Source organism: Haematobia irritans, chromosome 4 (assembly GCF_050003625.1).
Source record: "Haematobia irritans isolate KBUSLIRL chromosome 4, ASM5000362v1, whole genome shotgun sequence".
NCBI lineage: Eukaryota > Metazoa > Arthropoda > Insecta > Diptera > Muscidae > Haematobia > Haematobia irritans.
In genome coordinates, this window is record NC_134400.1 from 18,271,953 (window position 1) to 18,291,292 (window position 19,340).

General features: G+C 34.5%; 1 protein-coding gene across 2 annotated transcripts; it reads right to left on the bottom strand.

The window, feature by feature from the left end:
- Window positions 1–2,008: 2,008 nt before the first annotated feature.
- upSET (SET domain-containing protein upSET) lies at window positions 2,009–18,766 on the bottom strand (the record flags this gene model as incomplete). Of its 2 annotated transcripts, none has more annotated exon segments than XM_075305374.1 (7): window positions 2,009–2,200; window positions 2,311–7,978; window positions 9,042–11,385; window positions 11,456–11,651; window positions 11,734–12,332; window positions 14,645–17,534; window positions 18,486–18,766. In XM_075305374.1, coding segments are annotated over 6 exon segments (11,686 nt in total), but the record flags the coding sequence as incomplete, so codon positions are not given.
- Window positions 18,767–19,340: the final 574 nt, after the last annotated feature.

The window sequence follows — 19,340 nt, forward strand, 5'->3', positions numbered from 1 at the left end:
TATATATATATATATATATATATATATATATATATATATATATATATATATATATATATATATATATATATATATTATATATATATATATATATATATATATATATATATATATATATATATATATATATATATATATATATATATATATAATATATATTATATATATATATATATATATACATATATATATATATATATATACCTATATATATATATATATATATACCTATATATATATATATATATATATATATATATATATATATATATATATATATATATATATATATATATATATATATATATATATATATATATAGGTACCAAAGCATATATAAATAGATAAAACTAATACTAATAGTGTACATCCAATTAAAATAAATCATATAAAATTAATTTAATATAGTATAGAATATAAAATTGATTTTAACACAAGCATTTTAGTTAAAAAAATAAGTCAGAAATTAAATTAAAAATTAATCGAAAGTTAAACATTGAATATTACAATTAAATATTAACTAATAAATATTAATTAAATATTTAATCAAATACAATTATTTTAATATAATATATAATATAAAATTAATTTTAACACAAGCACTTTAAGTTGAAAAATTTATTTCACACAGAAAAAATTTTTACGAAAATATTTTCAATTGAAGTCTTGAGTTTTAAAAAATATTCAATTAAAAATTTAATTGATTCAACAAATTTTTTAATTGAAACAAAAATCAATCACAGAAATTATTAGTATCAATTATGTTTTTAATTGGATCAATTAATTTTTCAATTGGCTTTCAATTAATTTTTCGATGATAATTGATACCATCATTTTGTAATTGAAGACATTTCAATTAAAAAATTAATTGGAACAATTAATTTCGTTATTGAATCACAAGAAATGTTTTATTATTTATATGATATTAAATTAAAATTTAGTCTAAAATCAAATATTAAATATTAGATATTAAATATTGAATATTAAATATTGAATATTAAATATGAAATATAAAATTAAATTAAGCCATATTTTTTTATTGACCCTTTTTGGGTTATAATGGTTTACAATGTCTTTTTTTATATTTCTCATAAATTTCTTAACTACTTAAGACTATAATAAATTAAAAATTAAAAACTATAAATTAAACACAAAAAATTAAATATTAAAAATTAAATATTAATAATTAAAAATTAAAAATTAAAATTAAAATTAAAATTAAAATTAAAATTAAAATTAAAATTAAAAATTAAAAATTAAAAACTAAAAATTAAAAATTAAAAATTAAATGTGAAAAATTAATTATTAATAATTAAAAATTTAAAATTTAAAATTAAACATTAAAAATTTAAAATTAAAAATTAAAAATTAAAAATTAAAATTAAAAACTAAAAATTAAACACTAAAAATTAAACACTAAAAATTAAAAATTAAAAATTAAAAATTAAAAATTAAATTAAATTAAATTAAATTAAATTAAATTAAATTAAATTAAATTAAATTAAATTAAATTAAATTAAATTAAATTAAATTAAATTAAATTAAATTAAATTAAATTAAATTAAATTAAATTAAATTAAATTAAATTAAATTAAATTAAATTAAATTAAATTAAATTAAATTAAATTAAATTAAATTAAATTAAATTAAATTAAATTAAATTAAATTAAATTAAATTAAATTAAATTAAATTAAATTAAATTAAATTAAATTAAATTAAATTAAATTAAATTAAATTAAATTAAATTAAATTAAATTAAATTAAATTAAATTAAATTAAATTAAATTAAATTAAATTAAATTAAATTAAATTAAATTAAATTAAATTAAATTAAATTAAATTAAATTAAATTAAATTAAATTAAATTAAATTAAATTAAATTAAATTAAATTAAATTAAATTAAATTAAATTAAATTAAATTAAATTAAATTAAATTAAATTAAATTAAATTAAATTAAATTAAATTAAATTAAATTAAATTAAATTAAAATTAAATGTCTACATACCTTTTCTTATAGATGAAAACTCCCCAACGCCAACACTTTCACTGAATGATGAAAATCTTGAACGACTACCACCACTGCCACCACAACCAACCCCTCCTAAATTCAAGCCTTGTTTTTCTTTTAAAGATTTCAAACGAGCACAAATACTTTCTTGTTGTTTCTCAAGGAGCGTTGGTGCCGCATTGAATTGTCCTGGAAAAGGATAATGAAAAAAAACAAAAACAAAACAAGTAAACATCAAAATGAGCCATTCAATTTGAAGTCACTAGAGTAGAGTTGGTGGATATGAGAGGAATACAAACCTTTTGTGGTATCCTCTTCAGCGTGCGAAGATGGTTTCAAAAGGGAATCATTCAACAAACTGCTGTTGCTGGTGGAACTACTATTACTACTATTCAATGAATCGTAAACATTCAGTGATGACGATGAGGAGGAGGCAATTATGGCCTTTTGTATCTGTGAATCCACGGATTGTGTCAAATGTTCGGGAGAATTCAGCGTACATTTATTAATTAGCCTTGATCCCTCAACACCACTGCCCCCAGGGTTATCCACACCCATTGTTGATCCTGGCGGGTCCAAGCTGGAAGGAGGTGTGGTGGGCGTGGAAGCTAAACTATTACTAGCCGACTCATTTGATGAGGTCTGCTGCATACGTTTGCGATACTCATTTATAGAGAGTTTACGTTTAGGCTGTGGTGGTGGTTCGGGAGCTGTAAGCTGAGGATTCAAACGAGGATCATGACTGGCGGTTTTAGTTAGCATTTTCATGGCACCCACATTAGATGACGTTGGTGTGGTGGCGGCATTTAATGCCAATGACAATGATGATGCGACAACTGTCGAGACCGTGACAGATGAAGGTGTTGGCGGTGCTGGCATTTCATTACTAATGGCAGCATCTTTGCTTAATGTTGCAACAATGTCTTTAGACGGAGTACTACCTAAACCAAAAAGTGCCGAGTGAGTTACATAACCACCCAAGGTGTTATAGCTCTTCAATTTGGTATCTAAATATTCCGAGAGAACTCCCGTTGAGACTAGAGATGAAGAAGTCGGTGTTGTTGGTGTTATTGGGGGGCATGTTGTGGGCAAAGGCGATGGGGCAATAGGGCCGGTGGACACCACAGGCGTAGGATTGTCCAAAAGTTTACCGTAAATTGTATTGAAAAATGGTAAATGGCTGCTGGATGCGGATAAGGGTGTCGCCATACCGGCCAAAGGAATAGACGGTGGTGGTGGTGGAGTAACTGGTAAAGATGACTGACTTAGTGGAACTGAACTACTGGGACTACTAACATGAACTGGAATGTGTTGCACTGTGGGCAGTTGAGATTGTGTTTGCAGCTGCGTTGACACCGTCTGCGTTGAACTCGAAGATCCTATGGTGGTGGTCGGGGTAGTTACCATTGAAGAACTTGAACTTGGCACCACACATACCACATTATTGAAGTGGGGCAATGTGGGATGTTCTCTCAAAACATTTGCACTCGATACCAGCACGGAAACTGGCTTCTTCACATCATCGCCTTGACTACAGGCCAAAGTAGAACTTGAAATATTTTCTATAGAATTGCAAGTTGACACATTTGTGGAGGCATGTTTCCCAGCCAACGATGTGGTACAGACCGGAGTTTTCTTTTCCTTCTCCAGAGGTTTTTCTGCCGCCACAGAATTACTTTTGGCATGCGAAGATGATTTGTTTGCTACTACTATCTTTTGCTCTTCCCTTGTGATGCTGTGTGACGATGAGGAATCCTTACGAGATTTTTTTGCAGAACCATGAGCCTGATGATTATCTTCCTGTCGCCTGTGTTTACCACTACCACTCGCCACACTATTCACCAAATGTAAATCCTTAGTGAGTTCCAACTCGAAATTCAATTGGCGTTTTTTCGATGCCATAAAAGGCATCTGTCCAGCGGCTGTATTTGTGGTATTCACTAAGGGAGTAGTAGTAGTAGTGCTATTACTACTCGATGTAGTTCGTTGCCTATGGTGTTTTTCTTTCGATTCCGAGGCATTCGACGAAGATGGAGGATGGCAATTCGATGGCGGAGCAGACGATGTCGACGACGTACATGAGGAGGTCGAAGAACCAGATGATGATTTCTTTAAAGATTTAGGCTTCTTTGAAGATGATGTTGTTGAAGAGGAACATGATGACAAAGAGTTTGTATTGGAGTTAGATTGTATGTGTTTGCTGGAAGTGGAGACTTGGGTGGTTGATGATGTGGAGGAAGAATTTTTATGACTATTTGAAGAGGAACTTGAACTTGTAGTTCTTTCCCTTTTGTATAGCTTTTGTTTCTTCGAAGAAGAACCCGAGGATGACGAAGAATTTTTATGATGTTTTGTGGATAGCTTTTGAGCCTTTTCCGATCTCTCTTTAGATTCATGCTGGTGATGATGATGATGATTTGCAGACAACGACGAGTTGTTCTTGTGATTGTTTCTTTGTGATTCGTTGCTAGCCAATGAAGTCGACGATGATGATGTTGTCGAGGAATTGGACTTGGACTTTTTATTACGCGATTGCAGGAAGAGGATATTCTCCTTATGGAAATTGTGTAAACGAGCTTGTATATCATCATCACTCAATGAAATTTTGCCACTTTGCAAAGGAGTAATGGCAGTAGTAGCCACAGATGTGATACTGGATGCTAGAGTTGAAGTAGATGTCGAAGGTAGAGGAGGAGTTGATGCATCTATGAAAGTGTTATCATGAGATCCCTTATGATTCCTTTTCACTGAACTTGAGCAAGGTACATCTTCTTCTTCTTTATGATTGGAAGCTTTAGTTGTGTTGGCATTTTCTTTTCCCATCAATGGCTCTTCCTTTACCACAACATCAAGAGATTTTTCTTTTTTATTCACTAACGCAAGCTGTGACGGGGGGTCTTCTGTCATATTCGCTAGCAATTTTTCACATTGCTGATTTTCTTCCAATTTAGGTTTTTTCGGTTTAGGCTCCCCTGCTCCTGCATCACTTTCATTGGTGGAAAGATTTTCATATTTCACATTGGAAACTTCACTTTTAATGGTGGTAGTATCACATTTAGGTTTTGCTTCATTTGGTTCTTGAATGCCATCTCCATTTGTGGGATATTTTTGATCGAGGTTTTCCACCTCTGGCTCATGTTTAACACCCACTGCCGCCTTCAATTCATCACTATTGCCTGAGGGTCCTTCAGACTTAAGTTCACGTTTGAAATTTTGCGGCACAATGACATCATCGGCTGGCATACTTTCCTCTCTTTCTACATCAATCTTAACATCATCATTACCACTTGTGTCCTCAGGTTCAATTTTAACCAAATTATCCTCGGCTTTTATCATTTCCCTACCAGGACTAGGAGATCTTAGAATATCAACATCATCCTCTTGATCATTAAACTCTGCCGCCGGAGTTGTGGTGACTGCGGTTAAAGTTGTTTGGTGGGGCGGTGTAACCTGCCTGGAATCGGTGGTCTCTTGTTTAATGATCGACTGCTCCTTGGGTGGTTCTTCATGTTTCGTAAAAATTTCAGTCTTGACTTTTACTTGCTCTACTAATGGAGGGGATGTAACATCGATATCCTGATCTTGATCCATTACTTCCTCTTTAGGAGCATTGCATTTCGGCAATATTATTTCAGATTGTTCACATTTTTCCACATCGACATCTATCTCACCCTCACTATATTTTTGCCCACATTGTAAAGCATCTGGTTGTTCGATAGAAGGTGCGCAGATTTCTTGGGGCTTTTCTTCACATGGATCTTGTTGTTGTTGTTGTTGGATTATCACAGAATTTTCAACCGGAAGTGGAGATAACGACCCACTAGGATTTGATTCCACAGTATTGAATTGATTACCACCACCACCACTACCACCACTATCTTCATCATCCTTATCGGTAAGTAATAGACGTCGTTTCTTTAAAGGCGTTGTAAATCCATTGGGGACTATAGTCGGTGAAGAAGTCGGAACTGTTACAGCCTGAACATTTGATGGTGGATTACCACCACCTGAGGAATTCGAATTCGGACATATCGATGTCGTAGCCATCATGGGTGTTGTTGGTGAGGGAGACAGAGAATAGGTGTTGTGCACCTCTTCATGGGTCTCCTCACTAATGGCCTGCCTTAACCAGCGTTTTTTCACCGATGAATTATTACTACAGGTACTCACCTGCAGTGGCAAGTGAAAGTTTTTGTTATTTGGTGTTGAGGCCTTAGGGCTACTATCCGTCATTATGGGATGCTTCAAAGACAAATCAACGGCCGGTGTAGACATGGCATACATTTGCTGCTGTTGTTGTTCGTATTCGTATGAATGTTTGGTGGGTGGTGGCGTGGGTGGGCCTCCCTCAGTTTGTTGTATGAATTCCTCGACCCGTTGGGCGACAATGCTTAAATTCTGTGGCAATTCGGTGGTTTCATCCGAATGCGTTTGTTTAAAATCATTCAATGCCGCCTGAACCAAGGAATCTAAACCTCCGGTTACACAAGCTAATTGAGAATTCGGTGATGATTTTTCTCCCACCATACAACCAGCAACATTTCCAGCAGTATCCTCTGTTCGATGTAGCCAATTGTTCATCAAAAGCTTTTTCGTTTTTGCCTGTGGAGGATATTTGAATTCGGCATTGTTGACATCAGCACAGTTGGCATCGAGATTCGATTCCAATGGTCCGACAGCAGCTTCTATTAGCAGGCATGCACTGCTTAAATGAGATGGTGGTGTTGGGGGAGGAGATGTAGTAGTTTCGTTGGAGGTCATGTTGTAATGGCTCTGTGGTCTCTGTGGTGACTGAGGTTCACACGGTGGTGGTGGTTGTATGGGTAAAGTTTCCGCAATGGGGTTAGCAAATGCCATTAATAGACCAGCCGCCTGGTCCACATTATTTGGTATGGCCTCACAAGAAGACTGTTGCGAAATAACCGACTCCGGCGGCTTGGAGGTTTCTTTCTTGGAGGATGCCACAGTTTCAATAGGTGGCGAATGCATGGCTGCACAACCATCGGATTCGGATGTAACGGTATCATTGTCATGACCACTTACCCCACATGGGCCACCATCAACCGACTCCTGACTGTTAATGCGACTTTGACGGCGTTTTCTTTGATTATTATGTCCTGCCCCACCTCTATTGCCAGCTTTACGCCTCTTCTTGGTTCTAGTGGGACCAGCCCCCAATTGGGAATTGGAACGTTTAGTACCGGAACTGTCACCCGACTCGAAGGTTTTATTGGGTGATGTCGGTGTTGTATTATGGCTACCCGAACTTTGTCTCTTCGTTTGTTTCTGTTCCTGCTTACGCTGTTGGTTACGTTCCATTTTTTCAATTGCTCTTAAAATGGCTTCCATTTTACGATCTTCTCGTGATAGCTTTGGTTTTTCCTTTGGTGTCGAGGAAGAGTTAGGGGCTGCCGAAGAAACGGAAGTCTCATCACCATGCTGCTGCTGCTGTTGTTCACTGTCTTCGGAGAAGCTAGTAGTGCGACTTTGCTTTGCCGGAGTTTTTCTACCATGGTGGGACATATTTTGTGTATGCATTTGATTGTTTTTCTGAGGTGATCTATGCTGCTGCTGTTGATGTTCTTGTGGCGAAGAATTTACCGAATTGCATATGGCAGAAGGCATTCCCGTTAAATTTGGTTCTGATATGACGGCCGATAACAGCGGTGGTCCCACCTCATGTCCTGGCAAATTATGAACCTCCGATGTTGAAGGTAAAATATTTTGTCCCAATCGTAGATCATCGATTTTGACATCTGCTGGAGGAGTTATACCAGGCAATGGGGTCGTCTGTTGAATGTTTTGATCTATGGTAGGAGCGGCCAAAAAGCTGGTGGGTTGAGAACAATTTAACGATTGCAAAGCGGTTGCTGCAATTGTAGCTTCAGGAGATGTTATTTCCATCGAACTCGATTGCAATAGAATTGTCGGCTGATGGGTTTGGCGGAGCTGCGGTGAGACAAGTTGCTGGAAATACAAGATATTTTTGAGAATTAATTCCATAAAAAATATTGTAGATTTTTTAAATAAAAATATGATGTGAAAAGCTCTATATAACAAAAAAATTCACAAAATTTTCTATAGAAATAAAATTTCGACAAAAAATCTCAATAGAAATAAAATTTTGACACAATTTTCTTTGGACATAAAAAATTTGAGAACATTTTTTTTATAGAAATAAAATTTTGAGAACATTCTACAGAAATAACATTTTGACAAAATTTTTTATAGAAATATAATTTTGACAAAATTTTCTAAAGAAATATAATTTTGACAAAATTTTTTAAAGAAATAAAATTTGTGACAAAATTTTCTATAGAAATATAATTTTGACAATTTTTTTCTAAAGAAATATAATTTTGACAAAATTTTCTAAAGAAATATAATTTCGACAAAATTTTCTAAAGAAATAAAATTTTGACAAAATTTTCTAAAGAAATAAAATTTTGAGAACAAATTTCTATAGACATAAAAAAATTGACAAAATTTTCTGTAGACATAAACATTTTGACAAAATTTTCTATAGACATAAAAATTTTGACAAAATTTTCTATAGAAATAAAATTTTGAAAAAATTTTCTATAGAAATAAAATTTTGAAAAAATTCTATAGAAATAAAATTTTGAGAAACTTTTCTATAGAAATAAAATTTTGACAAAATTTTCTATAGAAATAAAATTTTGAAAAATTCTATAGAAATAACATTTTGAGAAAATTTTCTACAGAAATAAAATTTCGACAAAATTTTCTAAGAAATAAAATTTTGAAAAAATTTTATAGAAATAAAATTTTGAGAAAATTATCTATAGAAATAAAAATTTTGAGAAAATTTTCTATAGAAATAAAATTTTGAGAAAATTTTCTATAGAAATAAAATTTTGACAAAATTTTCTATAGAAATAAAATTTTGAGAAAATTTCTATAGAAATATTTTTTTTAATTTGGTAAATGTTTGGTAAAATTTTGGTAATTTTTTTTGACACGAGTGGTTGCCACTCGTAAGAATATGAAAAAGTTTAATTGAACTTACATTGGTTGTTGGTATGCTATGTGAAGGGAACCTTGCTGCTGGAGGAGGAGTAATAATATGCAAATGACCTGATGCCTGTAATGGGGCATCATGCACAAGTTCTGGATTAATTGGCGATGACTGGGGTACTACAGTTACGGGATATCCTGATGGCTGTTGTGGAGATTGAGCTAATACTTGTTGACCAATTTGCAATGCACCACCACCACCAATAACCTTAACACCTTCCTGCGGATCATTATGAGGCCCCTGTTGGATATCTGTGGTAAGAATTAATGGTGTCGGAAGGGATTGCATTATTTGTTGTTGTTGCTGCTGTTGTTGTTGAGGCAATAGCGTTGTGGTTGTCTTCAAATTCTGATGTACTTGACCCTGTATATGTTGCTGTTGCAACTGTTGTGCCGTCGTCGTCGACATCGTCGTTTGTTGTATGGGCGAATGCATATGTGCCGTTGGAGATGGTATAGATACCGATGGCGATGAGGAGGATGTACATATGCCCGAATCATGCATACCACTAGCTAGTGTCGATGATGATGTTGACGAGGCATTACTCAGATTGCTATTGCAAGACGCTGCCGATGGCATTATAGGAATTGAGATTGCATTATTACAGTTCCCCATGATATTCTTGGCTACTTTGGCTACTGTCGGCATTATTGCACTATTTGGACTATTCAGACCCAATGGAACCAATGTGGACGGCACTAACGTATTCATGGGAGCCGATGAAGACGACGTCGTCATTGCACAGCCCATATTACTATCGCCACTAGACGATGTCGAACGATTGCGGTTAAGATTTTGTTGTATAGCCTTTCGTTGTTTTGCTGTGGATGCTGCGGACGAACCTCCTCCGGAATTATGTGCTTGAGACTTGCGACCTGCATTTGATTTTGCCGCCGGCGGCAATTGTGGCAGGGGAGGTCCAAATATACAATCCTTACTTAGACCACATGCACATGCAGTGCTAGTGGGCTGTATCACCATTGTATTGGATTTTTTATGTTCCACTGCCAAAAGATCATGGGGTTCATGGCGAATTGTGATTTCGGTACTGGCCCTAATGTCGGTCAAAGCAACTATGAATAAATGGATGGTGCCTTTTTCAAATAAATGTTGTATTTCAGCATTTGGACGGCATGATCTACGCACAAACCTTGCCTCGTTGCCATATGTTCGGGTGTCTACACATATTTCTGGTCCCTTCAAATAGGCAGGCGGTGGCGGGCTTAGTTGGGCGGGTAACGTTGTTGTGGTTGTTGTGAAGGTACCATCAGCATTAAGAGTTGTTGTGGTGGTGGTGGTCGTAGCTGCAGCCATTCCCTGCTGATTAGCTGCTGGCATATCTCCGCCGACCGCTGATCCTTGGACTTGATAGAAAAATACAAAGGGTCCCGGTGTTTTATGGGCCTTGTAGCTGGTCATTTGATAGTTATTGGGAGGCGGAGAGTTCATATTGATCGATGTATTTTGTGTCTTAAATTGGGTGGTCAACAAATATTTTCCGCGTAACTCGCATATTGGTGAATTCGGTGTTATGTCCATATTGCTGATGAGTATTTTACCTCCAGCATGGGGAACAGTTGTGGAACGATTTTCCAAGTGGCCTACACTGAACTCTTTCAAAACGGGGTTCTCTGTATTAAGGATACTCTGGAGCAGAGAAGGTTGCTTTTGTATACCAATGAGCCTAGCTCGCAACTCTGGCGAATAATGATTGGTAACGGCCAATTCGTAATTCTCAATCCATTGCCGCAAGTTGGCGGCATGTTTTTCGGCTGCCGTCATACCCACAGTACTGCCAACAGTGCCATCATGGCCAGTCTTTTTGCGTTTGGTATTCTTTTTGGTCTCTTTGCGAGGAGCTTTACCACCTGCTGTTCCGCCAGCAGAGCCAGCCCCCAATAGCTTATCGGCTGCTTTTTTCGACTTCTTGCCAGCTGCTGTCTCTTTGCCCTTTTTCATGGCCTTTGAACCTTTCTTCAGATTTGTGCCATTCGATGCCAACAACATAGACGAAGATTCGGCATTAGCATTACCAAGGCCAAATGTACCAGACGACGCACGTTGCATGGCCAATGTATCATTGGAAAGATTGGATGGGTCACTTCCACCGCCAATACCACCAACAGAACCAGCTGCTCCAGTGATACCAGCGGCGGCAGCTGCTGCGGCCTGTTGTGTTTGTACCAAAATCATTTGGGTCTGTTCTTTGCGTTTTTGCACCTGCAATGCACGGGCCCGAGCTTTATCCACAGGACGAGGTTGACACAATTCGCATAAATATTCGTCTGGTATATTTTGACGATCGATACCCATACAATCAACATGCTGCCAAGCGCTACAAAAGATATAGAAAATCAAAATGAGTACAACTTTCCATGGTCCATGTGAAGGTGGTTACCACTTACCAACACTTATCACAACAAATCATATAGCCATCATCGTGGGTTAAATCACATATACAACGTGTTACTGAATCGTCTTCAGCTTCGGCTTCGGGTGCCGTTTCAGTTTCCTCACCTGGGTCAATATCACCTAATGCTGGTCTAGAACTATTGTTGCTAATGGCTGAGTAGGCATCATCATCTTGCTGCAAACGCGATACTAAAGAGAGAAGACAAAGAAAGAAACCAAATGTATTGGATGTTAATGGGATTCAAAAAAAAATTGGATCTTGGATACTTACATTGGGAGGTGTACATAGTATAATTTGATGTGGGAACATTGGAGGCAACATTTTGCACTGCTCCTATGCCACCCAAAGACCATTGTTGATTACCAGCCCCTGTAGAATTGCCAGTATTCATTTCAGCCGCCGAGGATGGTAGCACAGCAAAAGTTGTTGGTAATTGTAAGGGCATGGGATTGGCATAGGTATGATCCAATAATACAGCATGGAGTATTTGCAAACGTATATCCTGTGTTTCCACCGGTACCGGCCGGATTTCTTCGCCTATTATATCATCACCTTCTTTACAGGAATTTGTAGAACCACCTCCTGCTGCCAATGATGTAGTAGTTGTCTTACTACTTTGATTTAGATGATGCTGCTGCTGGTGGTCCATTACCATAGGAATTTGCTGTAGTGACCTAGATGATGACACTGATATGCCGCCACTATTGTTGCCCATTAGGTTTGAGGATGCCGACGATGCTGATGCAGATGGTGTCGTATTGGCATTGTTTAAACCTCCTGCACCACCTATAGGCTGCGACGTTGCACCAACAACACTACTATGGCCTGTTGATAAGCTACTATGGCTACCACGCAGGGAATTGTGATTGCTATTAGGGATAATGTTGTAGATTTTGAAAGTTGATGAAGTAGTTAATGATGTGGTCATATTGGTGGAAACATTGTTTTTGTTGTTGTATTTTGTATTGAGTTTGTTATTAATATTAGCAGCACAGGCGCCGTTGTTGGTAGATTTTGTAATTTGGGTATTGGTAGTAGTTATGGAAGTACATGGAGGTAAAGGAATAATAAAATCGATCAGTTCAGTTGTCACAATGGGACGAGAGGATGGCCGTTGTTGGGCCAAAATTTTTATTTTTAAGTTTATGACAATCTTTAATGCTAATTTTTGGAATATTGTTATTACGTCGTTATTATTCATTTTTTTAATTTTTAGTGCTCAGTGTAAGGTTAATACCATAAAAATAAATACATAATTGGTGTATACACCAATTATTGAACATGAAAGAAGTAGACAAAAACATAAAATTTAAATTAGAACAAATAAAGGAGTCCATTAAAGACAATTTCAACTGAAAAAAAATGGGGAAGATTCCCTAAAGCAATTGTGGACGACGGTTGCCACAGTTGGTAGAATTCTACCAAAAATTTTTCCATCGAAATAAAATTTTGACAACATTTTCTATAGAAATAAAGACAAATTAATAATTTGACAAAATTTTTCTAAAGAAATAAAAATTTTGACAACATTTTCTATGGAAATAAAATTTTGATAAAGTTTTCTATAGAAATAACATTTTTGAGAAATTTTTTATAAAAATAAAATTTTGGGAAAATTTTTTATAGATATAAAATTTTGACAATATTTTTCTAAAGAATAAAAATATTACAAAATTTTTATATAGAAATTAAATGTTGACAAAATTTTCTATAAAAGTAAAATTTTGAGAATATTTTCTGTAGAAATAAAATTTTGACAACATTTTTCTAAAGAAATAAAAATGTTGACAAAATTTTCTATAGAAATAAAAATTTGAGAAAATAGAAATAAAATTTTGAGGAAATAGAAATAAAATTTTTAGAAAATAGAAATAAAATTTTGAAATTTTTCTAAAGAAAAAAAATTGACAAAATTTTCTATAGAAATAAAATTTTGACAAAATTTTTGAAAAAAATTTTTCTAAAGATATAAAAATTTTGACAATTTTTTCTGAAGAAATAAAATTTTTGAGAAAGTTTTCTATAGAAATAAAGCAAAAATTGTCTATAGAAATAAGAGAAAAAAATTTTCTATAGAAATAAAATTTTGACAAAATTTTTCTAAAGAAATAAAAATTTTGACAAAATTTTCTATAGAAATAAAATTTTGACAAAATTTTTCTAATGAAATAAAAATTTTGACAAAATTTTCTATAGAAATAAACTTTTGACAAAATTTTTCTAAAGAAATAAAAATTTTGACAAAATTTTCTATAGAAATAAAATTTTGATATTTTTTGTTATGAGAAATAAAATTTTGACAAAATATTCTATACAAATAAAATTTCGACAAAATTTTCTATAGAAATAAAATTTCGACAAAATTTTCTATAGAAATAAAATTTCGACAAAATTTGCTATAGAAATAAAATTTTTGCAAAATTTTCTATAGAAATAAAATGTTGGCAAAATTTTCTATAGAAATAAAATTTTGACAAAATTTTCTATAGAAATAAAATTTTGACAAAATTTTCTATAGAAATAAAATTTTGACAAAATTTTCTTTAGAAATAAAATTTTGAAATTTTTTATAGAAATAAAATTCTCACAAAATTTTCTTTCTCTAATCAGTTTAAGGTTTTTCCCATTTTTCCTATGCAAATAAAACATATGTATGCCCATGTTTACTTCCACATAACGAGATAAATTAACAAATCAATTACTATTATATAGACTACATTTTGTTGTAATATCATCTAGATAAATCTCAAAACACAACTGAAAATATGTACTTTATAGCAATAAGATGATTTTGGATGAATAAAAATTGAAAAATTGAAAAAAAAAAACAAAATTTTCTTTAAAAAAGACGATCTTTCGACTTTTGCAAAGTCGACTTTCCAACTTTCTCCCATTATGAAAGAGTCGACTTTTCTACATTTGCGTTTTAGTCTATTTGAAATACTGGATATAAAACAATATAACAGATTGGGTAAGACATTGGATATCCTAACTTCAAGGTTTAAATGCCATGCTACTGAATGTATAAACTAGGATGAGATCCAAAGGCGACTATAGTCACAGAAATTTTCACTGGCAAATTATTCCAAACGAATTTCTAAATAGTACCCCCTCATTTATTCTTATTTTATTGCTGTAGCAATTTTATATGAAATCAAAAAAAGCCAGGAAATGTACTTACTTGACTTTATAATACTCTGTAGATTTCCTTGAAATTGAAGATTCATGCAATTTACGTTCCATGGATTGAGAACGCGAACTAGGTGCAGACTGAGCAAGCCGCCCCGATGTCGTTGACAAAGATTGGGATCCTGGCATTACCCCTCCACCTACAGCATTACTAGATGAATGTGTGGTTATTGTTGCCATACTATTCGAGAGGTAATTTGGAGAAGAAATTCCAATTGGCGACGATGTATTATAATGAATCGGTGTGCTTGCTGTCGCTGACATTTGCTGTTGTGGTGAAGAGGAGATTTGCTGTTGGTTACTACCACTGTTCGTATTACCGCTGCCCACAGTGGGTGGATAAAGCGTATACTCTCTGGGTGAAAGTAAAATATTCGAAGGATTATTGGTATTACTTTGTGTATGGGATGCTGGGCTCTGTTGCGAAGAAGATACTGATGCAACTGCTGATGCTGCTGCGGCTGCTTGAGGAGGTGGTAACATATTGCTATTGCTGCTACTGCTATTATTGTTACTTGTGGGAGACTTTTGAAAGATGGATGGTTGTTGTTGCTGTTGCAATTGTTGATATCGCTGATTAATGAATGATTTTTGGGACATACTCTGCAATATGCGTGCCGAAATTTCATCGGTCATTTGTGTTCCATTTACCATCATAATGTCATCGTTTAATTGGTTAGGAGTAGGGGCCAATCCCGTTCCTGTTGACGATGACGTTGCATTTGTTTGCTGAGTAGTCGTCAAGTGTGTATTACCACCATCCAATGTATCAAAGTTTTGATTTTGTATACTGGGATATGAGACATTAGGATGTTGCTGCTGCTGCTTAATATGTATCTTCTGTGGTGTCAGGGAGGAGTGTTGCTGCTGCTGCTGCACAATTGTGCCCTGGGCATTAACGAATTTTATATTGCTATTGGCGCTGGCAGCAACATTTGATTGATATTGCTGCTGCTGCTGTGTGGACAATCCTTGACCTAAGGATTTTTGCTGTAGTTGTGTACCGGGTGGTAATTGTGCTGCCACCCCACTTCCCGCTGTTGTATATTTGGAATTAATTTTATTAATTTTCGTTGTTGTGGTTGGTGTACCCAATGGGCCTGCACCAGCTGAGACCTTATGATGATTCATATACCCAGATTGCCCTGTTAGACTATGCTGCTGTGCAGACGTTGAGGCCTGATATTGTCCCGGCACTGACGATGATGTGGCATTATGCAAAGGAGACGATTGTTGCTGGTGTGACAAAGCTGATGGTACTGTTGCTGATGTTAAGGCCATACCACCACCACCAGCGCCAGCGCTGTTGATAATAGCATTGCTATATTGCTTAATAAACTTTGATTTACCGCCGCTTCCACCAACACCAGCACCAATTCCCTTGGTATGGTGCTGTTGAAAGGAAGTCATTGGATTGTTATTTTGTTGTTGCGATCCACTATTGGATGTTTGCGTTATAAATGTCTTGACAGCTTGCGATGTTTGAGCACCATGCAAATTCATCAATTTGGTAAGAGTTCCCGAATTGTTGGTGTTGTTGTTGTTATTCATTCTCAGTGAGCCAGCCGCTTTCTTTATGATATTGCCACTTGTGGAACCTCCCAATGTAGATTTTGGGGCAATACTGTTCGATGTGACAAATTTCTGAGGTTGTTGCACAACCATGGTTTGACCTGTGACGTTTGTGGCATTATTGGCTATAACACCCGCTGATCCCGTATGGCTTGTTGCACTTGCACCACCACCACCTGATGATGTTGTTTGCACTCTAGCCGTAGTAAGCATTTGAATATTACGATTACCGCTCATACTTATCTTTTGTGGTCCTCCACCAACGTTTGACGGATTAGTATACTGTGTATTGGTCGTCTGCTTAAGGGCTGTGGGCTTAAAATTCCCACTGCTTAGACTAGCCGATGACACAGTAAATTTTTGTTGTTTGCCCAAAGTGCTGGCCATTATACCGCTGCCACCGCTGCTACCACCACTATTACCGGCTTGATTTGAAGACGGCGTTGATGCCGCATACAATTGTTTAGCATTAACAAAATTAATTGTTTGCCCCGATGTCGAGGATTGTTGGCATCCGGATGCGCTTGCCGCCGAAGACGATTGTTTGGACAACACGGTCAAATTGCTAAGCAAAACTTTCGATGTTGTTGAAGAAGTGCCACTGGGATTTTGTGGACCGCCGCCAACCGCCGATGTATCTATGATCATATTACCGGTAGTAGCATCGGTGCTGACTATTTTAAAGATTTGTTGCTGTTGTATAACCTCTCCGGTGGCCGAAATCATCATGTTGGTGGTGGTCGTAGTTGCTGTTTTGGGATTAGCGGTGGTGTTGGTATTTTTTGTTGTATGATTCGTACGTGGAGTTTGGGCTTTTTCGATAAATTCTTCTGATATTTGTATCATATGGGCCTGAGGCTGGTGTGTTGTTGCAGACAGTTGTTGTTTTTGTTGGTTATGTTGTTGTTGTGCAGACGTGTGGACCAAATGAACTTGCTGCACATGTTGTATGTGACTATTATTGTTGTTGGTGCCACTGCTGCAGGCGTTGTTAGTGGTTGTGTTGTTGCTGCTGCTGCTACTACCTTGAGAATTAGGTTTTGTTATTTTTTGGTGCTGCTGCTGCGTTTGATGTTGGTGTTGCAGTGGTTTAGTGTTTTGAGGCATGGGCCCGGCTTTTTTAAAGCTGCTGATGTGGAAATTTGATTTTGCCCTACTGTTGCGAAAAGAATGACAACAACGACGACAAGTCAGTTAGAGGTCAAGGTTGATTTCCAGGGCCACTAATGACGAAGGTTTTTTTGTAGCTTTGTATTAGTTCCTGTTATAGTCAACCCTTATCCTCCACCATTTAATGAAGAAAATTGCTGCTGCTATATAAAAATAACAAAGAAATAAATAAAAATAGGTGGTTTCGCATTAATATTGGTAATAATAAAAGGTTCGGTTGAATATCTAGTTTTTTTTTTATAGAAATGGAGTTGAAAGCTGAATTTTCTTTAGAAATAAAATATTGTCAAAATTTTCTATAGAAATAAAATTTTGACAAAAATTTCTGTAGGAATAAAATTTTGACAAAATTTTCTATAGAAATCAAAAGTTTGACAAAATTTTCTGTACGAATAAAATTTGACAAAATTTTCTATAGAAATAAAATTTTGACAAAATTTTCTATAGAAATAAAATTCTGACAAAATTTTCTATAGAAATAAAATTTTGACAAAATTTTCTATAGAAATAAAATTTTGACAAAATTTTCTATAGAAATAAAATTTTGACAAAATTTTCTATAGAAATAAAACTTTGACAAAATTTTCTATAGAAATAAAATTTTGACAAAATTTTCTATAGAAATAAAATTTTGACAAAATTTTCTATAGAAATAAAATGTTGACAAAATTTTCTATAGAAATAAAATTTTGACAAAATTTTCTCTAAAAAATAAAATTTTCTATAGAAATAAAATTTTGACAAAATTTTCTATAGAAATAAAATTTTGACAAAATTTTCTATAGAAATAAAATTTTGACATAATTTTCTATGAAAAAAAATATTGACAACATTTTCTATAGCAATCAAAATTTCTTTCTTTAGAAATAAATTTTTTTATATAAATCACAATTTCGACAAAATTTTGAATAGAAATAAAATGTTGACAAATTTTTCTGATTTATTCATAATATGAACAATAATTTCATGCAGTTTTCGATTGCGAATATCGGAATATGCGAGTATATATTGGTAGCTATGACAACTTGAAATAAAATCTGGATGGCTTCAAAAACGTTTTTTTTTTTAAATTAAGGAATTTCAATATTTACCTATTTTGCTATTTATTTTCCTTTGGTAAAATAGATGTTCTAAAATTTTCGTTGCTTTTTAGTTCTTCCAACACCATCCACTATTTTGTATCTTTGACTTTGTCTTATTTGTTTTTTTTTTTTATTATTTTCAAAAATCTTTTTTTCCCGTGCCTTATTTTGGGGGGCGAAAGAGGGGTGCAAAATAAAAAATTATTCCGTTTTTTAAGTTTTTCTTCGTCTTCTACTATTCCGTGTATCGTTTCGCGTCCGCCTGTCTAAGTTTTTTTTTCTTGTGATATCACTTAGCTGTTATCATCATTTGTGGCTGTTATACAGATGTGCAATTTCTTTTGCAGTTTCGTAATCGTAATAGGTTGCTTATAATAAACGTTATCAAAACGAAGCTGTATTATATGTGACTGGCGACTATTCTGGTGCTGCGTTTCTTGCTGCTGTAGTTGAAGATATAATGGCGGGCCCCCAAAGTCATGGGGGCTTAATTCAAAACAATAGTCCGTATTTGAAGATTTCAAATAATTCTGCAGTTTGATTAATCGTTGAGTGAACTTGGACAACATTACATTATTAGCCATTACATCGATCAACATAACTTTGGGATTAACTTTAACCTTTAATTTAAGCAATTTTTTTGCGGTGCTACTAGAATGCAAGTTACTACAGCTGTTTTTCGTGGTCTTGTCTATGATTGGGATTTGTAATACACGTCGACGTCGTTTAATACAATAATGCCGTTTACGTTTCTTTGGTTTCCTTTGGAAACGTTTACAACAATTATTGTATGATTCCACGACGATCGTTGTTCTTCTAAACGGCTTCTCACACAGAAAAGTTTGAAGAATCTCTTTACGGCAA